General features: G+C 33.7%; 1 protein-coding gene across 4 annotated transcripts in view; it reads left to right on the forward strand.

Moving 5' to 3' along the window:
- The window catches only part of CDH18 (cadherin 18), a 1,048,863-nt gene that overhangs the window by 952,143 nt on the left and 77,901 nt on the right, over window positions 1–18,819 (forward strand). For all 4 annotated transcript variants that reach the window (XR_012131738.1, XM_073237622.1, XM_073237625.1 and 1 more), the window contains one exon: window positions 5,303–5,556. Coding sequence is in view for 3 of the 4 variants with exons in the window: in XM_073237622.1 (XP_073093723.1) it covers window positions 5,303–5,556 (254 nt within the window). In the remaining variant the exon portion in view is untranslated. The remainder of the gene's footprint in view (window positions 1–5,302; window positions 5,557–18,819) is intronic.

Here is an 18,819-nt window from a genome sequence, read left to right on the forward strand (position 1 = left end):
GATAGTGATATTTTAATATATAGATGGAAAAACTTTCTGCTCAAGAACAATCTCTGATTATACAATCATGTTCATATTAGGTCTCATGTTTATGGAATTTTTCTATATCTGATTTTCTGTTAAGGAAAGAAAAATATGTGTTTTGAATTTTACAAACTCTCAGCCAGACAATTCATGTTATTGCTTTCTGTGTTAAATCAAAATCCTGGGTAAATTTTCTTTTCTTTCTTTAAATTTATTTCCCTCCACTGTCATCTCATCAAAACCAAGTATTAGATGAACAGGATCAACTGTTTCCAGTATACAGTTTTTGATAGACTCTTTAAAGTTAAAATATTTCTACTGGTAACTATGGAAAATCCACAGATGTAGTTCTAAACAGTTTCCCAGCAATAAAAAATTACCAGGAAATTTCTGGAAAAGCTTTTAAAAATGTGTGGATTATTAATATTTGGATGGCTTTGCCAGGATTGCACTAATAGGAAAAATATAAATTATTATCCTAATCCAATCTCCATATACTATTGCAGTTATAATACAAAACAAAACATTGGCATACTTTATATTGTATGCATAATCCCACAGTCTCTAAGAATGAATGGTAATATTTCCTCCCAGTTTTCTAAAGTTACAATTTAACACTCCCAGGGTTTCCTCATGAATGAGGTTGTTTCATATTTCTATTTTCCTTAATTCAATGGCTTCTAATTCCTGTCCCAATGAATCCTCTCTCTCCTTAGTGGCTCTAGATGGGTCGTTATCCATCCATCTGCCTGTCCTGGCAAATAAGCCCTTCAAATGATTATCCCTGACTTGGGGTAGTTAAATATATATTAGATGATCATTAACATGAAACCATGTGTCCATATAAACAGCAGGCACCTTAGCAGTAGGTAGGTTAGTGTTCCTGGCATCAAACTTGCCAAGGGACCTGCTAAAAACTGGAATACGGGATGCCTGTCATATTGGATGCACAGTTTGATAATATTATCTGATAGGGTAGAGATGGCCAAAATTACCTCTACAGATTTCATGCAGTCAGAAAGATGTAAAAGCCTACACCAGTGAATAAATGGAAGTGAATGTTTCTAAATCCTATATTATCATGAGAAATCAATGTTAAGTTTCCCTATTACAGTAAAAAAAATCCTGTTTTCTAGTCTTCAGGTCTCAAACACTTATGATCAAAAAGAAGAACCTCAGTCATTATAAAGTCTCCTCCTCGTCTTCCTCCTCCAACTCCTCCTCCTCATATACTTATATTCTCCTCCATGACCCATGATATACATTATTAATAGAAGAAAAATAAATATTCACTCTTACCTGAAAAGGTACTTATCCTTGTAAACATTACCTCACTGCTTGCACACACCCTGGTATCAGAGTTTGTATCCTTACCATCTCCATAATACCTAGTAGGTCTTACAGCACTACCTACACAGTGTTGGAAATGTCCATTTAGTATTTTATTATTTTTTATTTTAATTTTTATTTTTTTAAATTTTTTATTAAGGTGTTATTGATATACATTCTTATGAAGGTTTCACATGGAAAAATAATATGGTTACTACATTTACCCATATTATCAAGTCCCCACCCATACCCAATGCAGTCACTGTCCATCAGTGTAGTAAGATGCCACAGATTCACTATTCGCCTTCTCTGTGCTACAGTATTTTCCCAGTGATCCCCCACACCATGTGTACTAAACATAATACCCCTCAATCCTCTTCTCCCTCCCTTCCCACCAGTCCTCCCACACCCCTCCTCTTTGGTAACCACTAGTTCCTTCTTGGAGTCTCTGAGTCTGCTGCTATTTTGTTCCTTCAGTTTTGCTTCATTGTTATACTCCACAAATGAGGGAAATCATTTGGCACTTGTCTTTCTCCACCTGGCTTATTTCACTGAGCATAAGGTCCTCCAGCTCTGTCCATGTTGTTGCAAATGGTAAGATTTGTTTCTTTCTTATGGCTGAATAGTACTCCATTGTATATATGTACCACATCTTCTTTATCCATTATTCTATAGATGGACACTTAGGTTGCTTAAATATCTTGGCTATTATAAAAAGTGCTGCAATGAACATAGGGGTGCATATGTCTTTTTGAATCTGAGAGGTTGTATTCTTTGGGTATATTCCAAGGAATGGGATTCCCGGTTCAAATGGCATTTCTATTTTTAGTTTTTTGAGGAACCTCCATATTGCTTTCCAAAATGGTTGAACTAGCTTACCTTCCCTCCAGCAGTGTAGGAAGGTTTCCCTTTCTCCGCATCCTTGCAAGCATTTGTTGTTCTTAGTCTTTTTGATGCTGGCCATCCTTACTGGTGTGAGGTAATATCTCATTGTAGTTTTAATTTGCATTTCCCTGATGATTAGTGATGTGGAGCATCTTTTCATGTGTCTGTTGGCCATTTGAATTTCTTCTTTTTATAACTGTCTCTTCATATTTTCTGCCTATTTTTTTTACTGGGTTATTTGCTTTTTGAGTGTTGAGGCATCTGAGCTCTTTATATATTTTGGATGTTAACCCCTTGTCAGATATGTCACTTACAAATATATTCTCCCATACTGTAGGATGCCTTTTTGTTCTGTTGATGGTGTCCTTTGCCCTACAGAAACTTTTTGGTTTGATGTAGTCCTGGGTGTTCATTTTTGCTTTTGTTTCCCTTGGTTGAAGAGATGCATTCAAGAAGTTGCTCATGCTTATATTCAGGAGATTTTTGCCTATGTTGTCTTCTAAGAGTTGTATGGTTTCATGATTTACATTCAGGTCTTTGATCAATTTCGAGTTTACTTTTGGGTATGAGGGTTAAACAATTATCCAGCTTCATTCTCTTGCATGTAGCTATCTAGTTTTGTCAACACCAGCTGTTGAAGAGGCTGTTATTTCCCCATTGTATGTCCATGGCTCCTTTATCATATATTAATTGACCATATATGCTTGGGATTATATCTGGTCTCTCTAGTCTGTTCCATTGGTCTTTGGGTCTGTTCTAGTGCCAGTACCAAATTGTCTTGATTACTATGGCCTTGTAGTAGAGCTTGAAGTTGGGGAGCATAATCCTTTATTCTTCCTTCTCAGGATAGCTTTGGCTATTTGGGGTCTTTTGTGGTTCCGTATGAATTTTAGAACGATTTTCTCTAGTTCATTGAATAATGCTGTAGGTATTTTGATAGTGATTGCATTGAATCTGTAGATTGCTGTAGGCAGGATGGCCATTTTGACAATATTAATTCTTCCTATCCATGAGCATGGAATGTGTTTCCACTTACTGGTATCTTCTTTAATTTCTCTTATGAGTGCCTTGTAGTTTTCATGGTATAGGTCTTTCACTTCCTTGGTTAGGTTAATTCCTCGGTATTTTATTCTTTTTGATGCAACTGTGAATGGAATTGTTTTCCTGATTTCTCTTTCTGCTAGTTCATCGTTAGTGTATAGGAATGCCATAGATTTCTGCATATTAATTTTGTATCCTGCAACTTTGCAGAATTCACATATTAGATCTAGTAGTTTTGGAGTGGATTCTTCAGGGTTTTTTATGTACAATATCATGTCATCTGCAAACAGGGACAGTTTAACTTCTTCCTTGCCAATCTGAGTGCCTTTTATTTCTTTGTGTTGTCTGATTGCATGGCTAGGACATCCAGTACTATGCTGAATAGAAGTGGGGAGAGTGGGCATCCTGTCTTGTTCCCAATCTTAAAGAAAAAAGCTTTCAGCTTATTGCTGTTAAGTATAATGTTGGCTGTGGGTTTATCATATAAGGCCTTTATTATGTTGAGGTACTTGCCCTCCATACCCATTTTGTTGAGAGTTTTTATCATGAATGGATGTTTAATTTTGTCAAATGCTTTTTCATCATCTATGGAGATGATCATGTGGCTTTTGTCCTTTTTTTTGATGTAGTGGATGATATTAATGGATTTTCTAATATTGTTCCATCCTTGCATCCTTGGAATAAATCATACTCGATCATGATGGATGATCTTTTTGATGTATTTTTGAATTTGGTTTGCTGATATTTTATTGAGTATTTTTGCATCTATGTTCATGAGGGATACTGGTCTGTAATTTTCTTTTTTTCTGGTGTCTTTGCCTGGTTTTGCTTTTAGAGTGATGCTGGCCTCATAGAATGAGTTTGGAAGTATTGCTTCTTCTACTCTTTGGAAAACTTTTAAAGAGGTTGGGTTTTGGTCTTCACTGAATGTTTGATAAAATTCAGCAGTGAAGCTATCTGGTCCAGAGGTTTTGTTCTTAGGTAGTTTTTTGATGACCAGTTCAATTTTGTTGCTGTTAATTGGTCTGTTCAGATTTTCTGTTTCTTCTTTGCTCAGCCTTTGAAAGTTTTATTTTTGTTTAGTATTTTATAACCTTCATTAAACCATATATCCTTTGGAACAAAACACTAGATGGGATTTATTCATTATTGTATGTGTGCCAAATTCATGACTCCTGATATACATTATTAATAGAAGAAAAATAAATATTCACTGGATAATTTTTTAAAAATAAGAAAAATTGTAAAAAAGACTATGAGAAACTATTAATATGGACTAACAACTGAAAAATAGTATAAATGGTATAGTATAAGCAATTTTATTCTATACTATTTGTTTAAACAAATAAACAAACAAAGAGAAGAGTGTAATTCAAACACCAAAGTTGATCAAAACATCATAACACAATAAAGGAGACAAATATATGAAATGATATTATCAGCAAAGTCAGAACATAAATACAATTTCAAAAACAAAAATGAAATTCAATTCTGTGTAAAATCTTTTGCCAAAAATTCCAAGAAAATATTGTTGAATTGAAAACTTTAAAATGTATCAGATTTTAAAATAAGATACCAAGTTTCAATCCAGCATGGTGGAAGATTATGACAGAGGAAAATCAATGACATGAGATAAGTTGTTTACATACAAAATGCCAAAAAATTATATTTAACAATTAGTGATAAATATATTCAACATTAATAATGTAGGTAGAAGAGCATGTAGAAATTGCTATAAGAAACTAAAAATGAGAATCTCCAAAAAGCCATATTTGTTTGCCAATGAGAAATATCTTTTGTCCCTAGTTATCTTCATACTATGACTGAAAAATCAGAATTAGTTCAGATTTTAGGTTCCATGATTTCTGCTCTAGCTATTATTGTTTGGAGCACTTCATAGTTTGTGTTATGAAAATAGACTGACATAAATCTATCCATGTTTTTTTCAAAAATGGAAAAAAAAATGCTTGTTTGAGAAGTGATGGCAGTCATAATGTTGGAAATTCATTTTTTTTCCCCACAGCCACTGAACTATGAGAAAAAGAAGTCATATACCCTCAACATAGAAGGCGCAAATACACATCTTGATTTTCGCTTTTCTCACTTGGGTCCTTTTAAAGATGCCACCATGCTGAAGATCATTGTTGGGGATGTGGATGAACCACCACTGTTTACCATGCCTTCTTATGTTATGGAAATCCATGAAAATGCCAAGATTGGGACTGTCGTTGGCACAGTTTTGGCACAAGACCCCGACAGTGCTAATGGCTTAGTAAGGTGGGTGTGCTTTTACTTTTTGGACAAAGGTTTTTATTGCCTCTCATTGTAGTTTAAAATTAATGAAATACTACTTGAATTATTTTATTTACCTATTATTTCTATTAATTTAATCAAATTAGAATGTTAACTGATTCTTTGATAATAGAGCAGATGGGTTTCTATCAAATTTAGAATGACTGTAGCTCTTTCCATGAGTATACTGTGGAACACACTGATGAATTTTCCCATTTGACTTAATAGATATGAACAATATGGACTGGAAAAATTTATGCAGAAATATTTAATCACAAACTACAAAATCTTTGGTCCTTTAGTGTTAGGAATTAGAAATAGAATGCTGAAAACTTGGGATTTGGGAATAACATTCTTTTTTGACTCCTGGTTCTGTCATAAAATAACTGTGTACCTTTGGAAAATCATCTACCCTAATCCGTAAAAGAAGGAAAATGGATATCTGTCTTTCAAAGTTTTTGTGAGAATACATGAAGCAATGTATGTAATGTGCTAAGCAGAGTAGCTTGCGCTTAGTAGTCACTCAATAAATGCTAACTTATCCAAGGCCGCAAAGATTGCTATTTGCATACCACTACACAGCATGGAGACTGGACTCTGAAGACAGGAAGGTTAGTGTGGGAATTCTGGTGTATCGATTTGCTAGCTGCGCAATTGTCTACATTCAACCTTGCTGGACATCAAATTATTAATACATGAACAAGGAATAATAATGTTGCATGAATATGTTGATAAAATTACTTAGACTTATATAAATATTTAGTACAGTCAGTAAGTGTGCACTAAATAATATTTTATTATTTATTATATTGTAGTATATCATTCTATAGAGATAATTAAAGCTTTCCGTGAATAGACAGGTGACAAAGGTTTGTCTTTCTTTGTCTCAGTTGTGACAAAATCAAAGAGCTACATAAATGTATAAGACTTTTGTTGCCCTGTGTTTATACCCTTGGAGAATCCTTAGGCCCTAGAAAGTTTAAAATCCTTAGCATATCTGTCTGCTTTTTCCTCTCAAGTCCTTATTCTCACTCTTTTTAGTGCTCGTCCATTTTAACAAAAGCTAGCATGGTAAATATTCTCCTCCGCATCTACATGATATTTGTAAAGGTCTTGGTTTCCTTTTATATAAGCATAATCATTTCAGTTTTAAAAAATGCTTGTGGCACCTGTGCGAGGAGATAAAATTGTGTGCAAATTAATAATCCTGTTCCAATTGTGAGTGTAGAAACAGTACAATGTCAATTGATAACCCCTTCATCAATCTGAGAGCAAAAGCTAGACATTGCCTGAAGAATCACGATTAGCAAAATATACAAAATAATATGCATAAACCCAGTTATAGAAATTCATCTCTGAGTAAGGGATGGAAGCAGAAGTTGGTATGCTTAATTGTCCAACCAGAAGAGCCAACTATGCTTCATCATTGAATAGAATGCCATTTTTTAATAACATTTGTGGCACTTAACAATAAGTAAAATATATCTAATGATATTAAAAACTGTAATGCTGTAAAGGATATTTACAAATGTGGCCCTTCTTTACCAAAAAGAACCAACACCTTTTGAGAATAAAAATAATTCATGGTGTTAGTTTGATCTCAAAATATTTGATAAACTTTGGTTAAGACTTTCTTCTGAAAACTAAATTTTGATATTAATGATACATTCTATTATTTGTAATTGAAAGAGGTATACTCATTTTTAAAGTGATATTTATAACACCTCTCATATGCCAATGTTACAGTAGTCTTTATGATAATAAAATTAAACAAATGCACAAACACATACACACACATATACCAGAGCAGCTTGATGTTCATGGAGAGATGAGCCTGAAAAATAAATTATATCCTTTATTTAGGGTGAAAAGGTCTGATAAAGATGTGTATGGAACAAGTGTGCCCAACATCTTCTAGAAGGAATGAGTTAAGGAAGGTGGAATTAAGTCTCAAAATCCAGGTTAGAGATTAGACAAGTGAAGGATAAAGAAGAGAACTGTAGTTTGTTGTGTATATACTAGGAGCTTAAGTTACATGTGGGGGAATAGCAAATGATGAGGTTATAGAAAAGTCAGAGAGAGATCATGAAGAAGTTTTACGTTAAGCTGACATTGTGAAATTTATCTTGACAATAATGCCAAAGAGGGCAAAAGAGGAAACAGAGATGCATGCATAATGTTAATGAAAACAATGCCAGGAAGATTTGCATTTCAAAATAAATACTTATCAATAAGTGCTGTGAAGGGTAGAATATATATGCCAAAAAGGTAGGCCAAAGGAGGAAAACTTGAGGGTAGGAACAACTTATTTCAATGTTGCTGTATATATTTTAACATATTCCAAAACACAGAAACAGAACAGTGACTTTCACCATAGGTCAACTCGTATCCCACAAACAGGGGATATCCTGCAATGTCTGAAAACATGTTTGATTGTCACAACTGAGAGAGAAATGCTGCTATCACCTGTGGATAGAGGGCAGGGGTGGTGCTGAACACATCCTACAGCTCACAAGAGAGTCCTCCCAACAAAGAATTAACTGGTCCAAAATGTCAACATTGCTGAGGTGTAGAAATATAGAGTAAACCAAATTGGTGGTACTTTTGTAAAACAGGAGTGCTTATTATACTTGAAAGAAATTTTGAAAAGAGATATTTTGGGAAATGCATACCAGTATATATGTGTCACATGCATGCATACTCATTATTTTTAAAGATAAATTATTTATATATAATTAGTTGTCCTATATTATTAATCGCCTCAGTAATTGCTCCATATTATTGGGAGCATTTAACTGAACACCTGCTATGTTACATACATTCTCTCAGTTGTTGAGAAGCAAAGATGATTTGCATATTGTTTCCAAATCCTAATATTGACAGGCACAATTTTATTAGCATATGAATTATTCTTTCTGCTTTGTTTTGGTTAGAAAAACTAAAATGAATCCTTCCAAAGCTGCCTTAAAATAATTAGACTTCATAGCTGCTGTTTAAGGGCATAATTTACATATTTATTCTTGATTTTAATAAAAATGTGTCACTCATATGGGCCTGTAGGTGTAAACAGCAAATAAAAAAAACAGAAAACATCAACAAATACAAAAGCAAGCCTTATACTTCCACCTTCCTCAGGAACCAAATATTTGTACTAATTAAGGAAACATACTGTGAAAAGATGTACCTCACAATGTGCCCTGAAATGCAATTAACTCCAAGTTTGTAGAATTGATAATAAAAGGCATTTGAGTCTTACAGGCATTTGTGAAAGATTCCTGACTTCAGTCCTTTGTATTTCAATTTTCTAAATTATTGGTAAGATTCTTCAGATCTCTAAGAGCATACCATGTCTAGCTTTTGTCTCTTTCAACTCAAAACAAGATGTGCAATTTGCAGCAATATAATCATCATCCTTTTTAAAAATGAAATCTGAATCAGGCTATTTACCACTGGTGATGAACCCCTTAATTTGAAAGGCTGTGCTCACTTGCTGGCATACTGCAAGTGGAATTCAGAAATTTCCTGAGTAGCTACTGAGAGATGAGCAATACTAAACTGGACATGAGAAACTAGAGAGCTTTCTGGAAATCTGAGCTTGTAACATTTGATAATTAAAAAGACTGATATTAACTTGCTTGCTGTGGGCCAGGATCTTTATATAGTATGCCAAAAACCCTTGTAATAATCCCAAAGAGTCTATTTTATTAATTCAATTCTACAGATGAAGAATTTAAAGCTCAAAGAGCTAAGTATTTGGACCGAGATTACATAGTGATAAAGTGGCAGATCCAGAATTTAAGTTCAGTTTAGCTTTACTCCCGAAACCCTGTTTTTTTTAAAGCCATAATACATTGCCTTTCATATATTTCAAATCAAAAGAATGGTAAGTTGCATTTACGGAAGTCAGGTATTACAAAGTGGGTAGTACATGACTGTTTCACAGGTTCAAAAAGCCATTGATTGAATATCAGGACCCAGGGTCTGCTATTCGTGTGAATGCATTTCATACATTAGGAAAAATATATGCTAAAGAATCAAGACTCATTGTAACTCCAGCATCTCAGGAACAAAACTGTTCTTATTTTAGAATTTCTCCATATTGTAAAATCAAAGACATACTACTTGATTTAGTAGAACAAAAAGAAAATTATTGATGTCCTCAATTATTACGTGTCATGATGAGGGCTTTAGTAAGAATTGATATGAGTAAGTATATTCTTCCCTCTTTATTTCTATTCTACTCCAATTTATAATGTGAATTTGCCTATATATTTACCTACTGTTAAAAGGTTTTGGTTTTTTTGTATAACTTTATTTTTAATTTGCTTAATTTTTAGGTAATTTTATTAAAATATATTTGTCATATAACCTTGTGTAATTTACATTGTAAAACATGTTAAATTGATACATTTACATTTTTATTGAGGTACATACACTAAAATGCACACATCTTAGTATATAGCTGGATGAATTTTGACATGTGTATAAACTCATATAACCATCAGCCAGATCAAGACTTCAAACATTCTCACTTATTTTTCTCCATTCACCTACTTCTGTTTGTATAATTACTTAAAGGCAATCACAAGGAAATATTAACTATCTCACATAATCGAATCTAAAATGAATCCTACCCAAGAAAGGATTAAATGAATCTTTATTGGTAAGGATTCAAATGTTCATCATGACATCACATAGTAAGCAATAGCCCATTTTATGCTATTACTAAAAGAAATAGTAGAATTGTGATCAGATTTGGAAAATTTCGCCAAATTAAAAAAAACTTTCTACTATACTTTCTTAAAAAAATAGTTGTTACAGAGAATGAGAAAAATTTATTCAGCCTATTTTAATTTAATTGTAGTCTCAGTGGACAAATGCTTCTAGTGTGTTTGTTTTTCTTACACATTTCTGAAATTTTCGCATAGCTCATGATGAGATGGGAGTTAGGACTACCACGTTAATTTTGAATGTTATAGCATCAAAATAATGACAAGGCCATATAGCAAAGTTTAAGAGGAGAGTAAAAAAATAAGTAACAAGGTTTGAATGCAGGATTCAAACATCTGAAAAGAAAGTTATATAACTAGAAAATGTGTTTCAAAATACATTCATGTTAAACATATGATACAGCTTTATTCTACAGACTTGTTATAAAAGTTTAGTTTATTGAAAATCAAAAATATCTTAATTGGTTCCTTAACAGCATGCTTTAATATATCCTCACTAAAACTGTCATAACCTTTTGATAGAAAGGAGACAACTCATTAGGGACGTTTATTACAAATCAAGCAGAGAGAGAGAGAGAAAGCAGGTTCCCCTTTTAAATCAGAAGTCTTTGTCTGTAACTTGTGTTTTGTAATTATGTCATATTACATATAGCTGAGTTACATTCATGATAACTTTACCATTAAATGTCATGTGAATGTGGCATTTGAGAATGTAAAGTGGCCCAACCGTGACTGAGACAACCCTGTTCTTACATAGATGAAGCTGTCTGCAGACTAAGAATGTTGAGTGGCTGGTTCCAAACCACACAGCTAAGTAACCACAGAGATTGGGTGAAAATGTGCTCACTTTAATCATGCTTTAATAAAAATATGGAATACCCCTGAACAGTTTTCCGTTTGGGGTCTCAAATTTATCTAACAGCTTAGTTTGTGGTGGTAACAATGCCAAATCACAGGCCTGACCTCAGGAGATGAACCAATTTCTTGGGTGGACATATGTAACATGTTTGGCCCTGGAGTGAATACAGAAGCGCTGGCATAGTGACTCAGTCTAAGCATGACTGGAGACTAAGCATCTAAATAGCTGTCATGGGAATTTCTGAAACATAATTTTTAAATGCTTGAAATGTTTCCATATTCTGGAACTCAGGATTATTGAAATTTCTGATATCTTAGTTACTTAGATGCATAAGTAACAGAGAGAAACATATTTTTTGTGTGAAGAACTTTTACTTCCTAGATATTTTTATTTCATTGGATCAAGGTTTGGATTCAAGAAGTTTAAAAGCTTCCCAAAATATCCATAGGCTATGCGTGCCGCCCATTGTGTTAAGTATAATACACTAGCAAGTGGCAAATGATCTGTTGTTTCTTTTTTTTTAAAGAAAGATTATTTTCTGGATGCACGACTTGTGGAATAAATTGAACCCCTAAAGTGAAATAAGAGGACTTCAAATCTTTTAATGAATCTGAGCTATACTACCAGTGTGGGACTTTTTGTTAAATTAAAGTTGAGGCCAAGCTGCTGTAATATCCCATAGGGTGTATATTGATGAAACTTGATCTCATCTATTGATCATAGGCAGTAAAACTTACAAAAACAGCTGTTTGGGAGGCAAAATCTCAAATAAATTTGTTACCAGTCACTCTGTATCTGTAAGTATCTAGAGTGTGACAACTGAAAAAGGTCTCCTGTATTTTAAGTCAACTGATGTTTCTTCAAGTAAATCACTGAGAAATAGGTATCCATTGCATACATTTTATAGTAATTTCTTACAGTGAAATAGACAGACTATAATGAAAATAATAAGTGCCTCTGAGACTGAAATTTTCTTATTCAAATAAAAGCAACTTTTCCAATGTACTTTAACATAATGATTATCTTGACTCTATGCCTTTATAATCAAAGAGAAATTGAGTGCCAAATGATGAATTGGGCCATTTGTTTAAAGTAGCTTTAACTTTTGTTAAATAAAATACTTTAATAAAGGTAATCATAATTGAGGTTGACTGTTGGCTATGGTTATAACTTGTCTTCACATTTGATGGTGCATAAATTCTAATTTGAACAATGAATTTTCATCCTATTGTAATGTAATGCATTTTCTTTTCACCCTTCCCATTGCATGAAAACATATTTACTAGAAATATGAAATGGTGCCTATACTGTATAACAGAAAAGAGAGTTGTGGGAATAAAAATTATAACCCAGATTTGTTAATTATGATGGCAATTTTGCAAGATCTTCTCTTCTAAATGGAATGTGCCATTTATCTGCCAGTGTGCATTTAGGATTTTCATAGTGGGCTGGTCCAGTTAAAAGGCTCTTGAGGACTACTGGACAAAATGAGTTTGTACAAGCTTCATTGAATTTTCTGCATCCTATAACCAGTAAATTATCAATCTCTCATAAGCAACATTTTTTTGATCATTGATCATACAACTTCCTAAGTAGTATTTAGTATAGATGGTATCTTGACACTTATTTCATGCCGATGTAGTGAACATATGGTGGTGATAGGGATGTAACAGGGTGTCGTAATCATCATAAATGAGTAGCCCTTGAATCTGCCTCAACATTTTCTCTGCCATACTAACCCTCTTGGCCACACATGTCATAGATTGGTCCAAAGCTTTAACTAGATATACTATGGAGTGACCATTTTTTTCTTAGATTCAACCTGAAGTCGAAAAGATGGGCTTCAAAAAAATCATAAAATGATTTCTAGAACTATGAGTTCAATGAAATACTGTGTAAAGTGTAAATTATTTCTTCTTGTCAATGTTTACAAATCTCTCAATGGAAAAAAAAGTAAGATAAACACACACTCTAAAAAACTTCATTTCCTGAATGAATTTAAGAAATGTCAAATATAATATTAGCAATATGAATAAAATATAATATTATTAATCTATTAAACATTTATTTCTATATGAACACATACTGCTCTCGATAAGTAAAACATGATGACTTAATGGCCTAATGGTTTCTATAAAATTTTTGCAGAAGTAAAGGTTATAGCAGTTCATGCTATTTGTATGGCAATATGTGTTCATTCATTAATAATCTTTTTTCAGACCCCACTGTATTTGCAGCGCTTTGCCATAAAAACAAAACAAAACAAAACAACAGCAGCAAAAAACAGCACTCTTTTTTTTGTGCAAACTTTCTCATCATAATAACCCCAATGGTTCCAAGAGAAAAAAAAGCGAGAAAACCTTCCTAAGAGATATTAAAATACATGGTAATTATCTATTGAGACCTATCATTTGATACTCAAGCTTACAATACTTTCATATAATATCTTACTTAATCCTCACAATAATATTAAAATTATGATGTGGGTAGTATCTCCACTTTGCTTACAAAGAAAGCTCTGAGAGGTGACACATTGCTTAAGGCCATAGAGCTAGTAAGCGATTTAACTGTGGTACCATCACACACTTCTTTGCTTTCTATACCTGTTAATCCTCTTGCTACAGCTCAATACCATTTTTATACATATCTATTCAGAAATAAATTTCCATAGAATTCATCTTTGCATTCTGAATAAATCAAGGCTAAGATCCACATTTTATAATACACAGAGAAAACTGTAGGTGGTTTTCAGTGGCCTAAAGAAGTTGTTACCTCTAACATAACTGAATTGGGAAATTTGTTCTTGGTAAACTTCCCTTCGCATTCTTCTCTCCTCCCTTTGTATCTTCAAGAGCCTGTCTATACATTTTAGCCTGCAAAATACACTGAGTTGAACTTTCCCCACCAGGCACCTCGAGACATAACTTCTACACAGAGAGGAGTTACATTCTCTCATTGGTTTAATTGATGATATTATGGAATCAGTCTTCATCTGTCACCTAAGAATATTTTATTTTACAGTAAGGTCTTATTACTCAAGTGTGGCACTGTGTGTAGGAGTGGTAATATTCATCAGAGGTTTAATATGAGTCAGGAGGAAGCTTCTGTCTGCATCCTACCTACTGCCTACAGCATGGGTCTCCTCTTCCTCTCTTTTTCTCTTACTAATCTAGTAGCTGATATCAGACAGTAGTCTGAAAAATGACACTCCACATCTGAAATTAAACTTATGATATTTATCTCTCTTTTTCTCTCTCATACCCTTCTGTCTCATATGACATAGTTAAATTTCCTACTTTCTAGATAATCTCTAATGAACACCTCACCTGTAACTCATTCTTTAAGACTGATCAAAACCACCTCTTCTCTGAAGGCTTCTATTGCCTAGAATTTTACTCTGACTTCTGATTTTAAACTCTCTTGAGCATCGATCACATTATTTTGCAGAGATTTTCTTTCTTTTTCACTTATGCCTACTTGTTTCCCTAACTAAATTATATGGTTAAATAATAATTCTCAGGTTTTGCTATTTCCTTTCTTTTAAATATCTCTTGTTCCTTCTTGGTAGTCCTTCAAATAAATATTTTTTTGAATGAATGGATAATGCTTCAAATAGTATATACTTGTGAAAAAGGAGCTTATAAATATTACTTAATGGGTTTAGATTGTACTTTAATCTTCTGCTGCACTAAGGAGCACTTTGATGTTGGATAAAATTCTCCAGTGCTCTGTGCCTCAATTTCCTCCTCTGTAGGAACGAGCTATTAATAATACCTACCTCATGCAGTTGTTTTAAGTATGTAATGAAGTAATATTTATAGCAGTTACTAAAGTGGAGGGATGGGGGATGGTAGGTGGAGAGGGAGGGAGAAGGGGATTGAGGGGTATTATGATTAGTACACATGGTGTGTGTGGAGGTCACGGGGAGGACAGTGTAGCACAGAGAAGACAAGTAGTGACTCTGGCATCTTACTACACTGATGGGCAGTGACTTCAGTGGGGTGTTGGAGGACTTGATAATACGGGTGCATGTAGTAACCACAATGTTTTTCATGTGAAACCTTCATAAAAGTGTATATCAATGATACCTTAATCTTTTTGGATTGCATTTGTAAATAACTCATTTGTCTGTGTTTCCTCTCATCCTCACGTATCTTCCCAATAATAGTCTTCTGTTAAAGGGGAAAGTAGAATTTGAGGAATGTCTTTAAATATCTTCTGCGGTTTATGTATACTCTAAGCCTTAATTTATACTGATTCATATTTGATAGCTATGGACCAGACCATGTAAAATAATTCAAAACTAATTTCTCACATTCCATCATTTGTCTCAATTTAAGACATATATCACCTAGACGAACAGTTGATTTTATACTTGCTTGGAAATCCCTGAAAATGTCAAATTAATATTTGCATTTGTAAAAACTCTAAGTATCTACATATAAGTTCATAAAGTATTAAGACATGTTGATTTTTTAAGCTATGAAAGTAAGTATAAATGTATTTTATTATGCAAGTGTTTTGAAAACTTACCTGATAATATTTCTATATCTTTTTTTTGTTTGTTTAATAAACAATTTTATGGACCAATATCATTTCTTAATTTTAACTATCATTGAATCATTCTCTGTAATTCCCCCAAAATAGTTTAGAATAGTTTCTTTTCTCTCGCATTTCTCTTTTCTCTTTTTCTGAGTTTCTGTTCTATGGCTGGGCAGAAATCCAAGGGTAGTTAAGCAGAACTGTTTGGTTCTACTTGAGTTGAAATTCAATTGCAATTCCATGAGTAAGACTCTGGAGCCAAGCACCCTGCTGATATTTCACCTAAGGTGTAGATTTCCCAAGGGAGTTACTGCACAGAGAAAACAGAGAAGTAAATAACATGAGTCTGAGGAAACATGCCTCACATTATACCTACCATTTAAAAATATATTTGAACATAGGTTTTGTTTTTTAATTCAAATAAAAAGCATATTTATTCTAAATGTATTTAAGCATTAGTGCTAGCACTTAGAGAAGAAAGCTCTGTGTACTGCGTAAAAGAGAGGGGATTTCTCTGCTAAAGACAGTATACATTTTCAGTGTTTTAATTTAGCTTATAAACAAGAAGAAAGCCCATTTTCTTCCAGAAAGACAGTGCAGAAGTGACCAGATTTCTAAGATGGCACATTTTCTGCTTTATTTCACTGAGGTGCTTTGTGAACATGTCATCTCAGCTCTTCTGATAGCTGCTGCCTGAACTTTGATGTTGAATAATACGTTTCAATTTGAGGTCCAACTTTCAGATAACAGAACTGCTGTTCTTGGAATACCCGAAAATGGAAGTTTTGTTGAAGTTAATGTCAACTAACTTTAGGCGCTATTACATTCTAAAGGATGTGATAAGACTTCTCACATCTCTTAAGCAGGTCAGCCTTCATTCTGGGCTTTTCTGTTCACATGGCTTTTTCATGTTGACCTTTATGTAATTAATATCAATCAAATTATTTAAGTAACACATAGTTATTATTAGAAAAATTAATGAACAACAGTCAATTCCTTGCTTTGATCACACAGTTATAAGTGATGTATTTTGTCTCTTTTAGGTGTTATTTGCACTAAACGGGCTCCTGGATTTCTTGGGATGCTCTATTGTCTTGATCTGCTTGACTGTTAGTGTTTTCTGCCATGTTTATGCATATGTACCCCCAGGTGGTTATAACATTTCAGATCTTATCAATATGTGTTACACACTCTGTTAACACTATTAGACCTATTAGAGGCATGGAATTGTATTTCAATTACATTTACATTCTGTTCCAGAAAATATGAAGAATTTTGCAATATTTCCATAACAATAATCATTTATTCTATATACTTTCCCAACTTCTGAGATTTACCTCATGCTAAAATGGAAGAAGTATCCATTATTTTCAATGGAAATGCTTCTATTTGTGCTCTGGGGCCCAATCCTCCTCACCTTCTCAGGAATTTTGCCTTTTCAGATACTCCTTTCTTTCTAAAGGATCATTACCCTCAGCAAAGACAGTGCTTAGTATTTTCTATATTAGAAAACAAAATTTGCTGAACACTTGTCTGATCCCATAAGTCAACATTTTTATCATCTCCATTCTCAGGTAAAGATAACCAGTAAAGGGCCATGACTCGTGGGCTTCATTTATTCACCTTCAATATACTCTTAAATCTGCTAAAACTATTATCCTTTCATATTTTTTGAAACTACTCTTTTCAAATTAACCAGTGATGTCCATCTTGCCTAATTCAATCGGCCATTACTAACCTTACTGAACTTAACAGAATTCACTATTGTTGTATCCTTAAAACACTCTCCTTTCTTGGCTTCTTTGTCCCATCATTCCGAGTTATATCTCCTGCCCTGGGCCATTCTTCTCCTTTTTCTAGCACACACTCTTATACAGATGCTGGACTGATTTAGACTCAAAAGTTTGGGTGCTGTAATACTCAATCTTTGACTTAATTCTCTCTGATAATTCTCTCCTAGATGAGACTATATTGTTCCCATTACCTTAAATTTAGGTTGCTATATATCAAATTTACATTTCTTGTTCAAAAAACATGCTTGAACTCCACACCCAGATCTAATTCTCTGCTTTTTATGCTACACATATATACAACTGGAATCTAAGGCATAACATGTCAAAATCATTGATTTCTCCAAAATTATATTTCTCCCAAGGGAGCTTTTTCCCTACCTCTTTATCTAGCTCAGTAAATAGGCTCATCAATTACATGGTAGAGTAAACACACACAAGACACACAAATTGAGCTATTTGTACTTTCTCCCCTTTACTGTGCTACTCCAACAAAAATTTCTATGGTTTGTGTCCAATATACTCTTTCCATTTCCTTCTTGTTCTCCACCTTTGTCTAATCATTTATTTTTTTAATTGTTTTTAAATTTCTGTAGTTCAAACTTTGCAATAGTTATTGTGATTTTTCCAGAACATGAATAGATATGTTATTTCTTAGTTTAAAGTTTTCCCACTGCATTTATTAAAAAAGTAAGAAACCTTTTTCATGTCCTACCCTTTGCTTATTTGTCCTTCCCTCTGGCCATCTACCTCTTTGATTTTGCCTAGCCATATTGAAACATACATTTGTTTTTAAACCAAGACATGTTTTTCTTTAATTTGTGTATTTGCATTTTGGTTCTCTGTGTTTCATGTATCCTTCCCCTAGTACTTTTCACACAATCAGTTCATTTGTATCTGTGAGATCTAGATGAAATGTTAAACTGAGATTAAGAAAGACAGAAGAAGGATTAGAGTCTTAAGGAGAGGAGAAAACACTTTTTCCTTCCTTAAATAGTTATAGAAAAAATTTGGAACAGTGCTAGAACATACGATTGTTTACTATGTTATTTATGTCAATTAACTTGCTGAACAATGGAAAACCCCAAAACTCAGGGGCATAGAAAAACTAGTTTATAACGTAATGGATGTGTCCTGAGTTAGCTGAGGATCAGCTGAGCTAGCCTGGCTTTTGTTTGCCCCCTCTGCTCATTCCCAGTGAGTCAATCACCCATGTGCTCTCTAATTGGGAAGCTCTCCTCTAGGATGGGGAATCTGCACTGGGACAACGCTCTGACTCTTTGTTGCTCATTTTTCTTTTGGGACAAGTGGACTAGTGACATGTTCT

The sequence above is a fragment of the Manis javanica genome, chromosome 1, assembly GCF_040802235.1.
Source record: "Manis javanica isolate MJ-LG chromosome 1, MJ_LKY, whole genome shotgun sequence".
Lineage (NCBI taxonomy): Eukaryota > Metazoa > Chordata > Mammalia > Pholidota > Manidae > Manis > Manis javanica.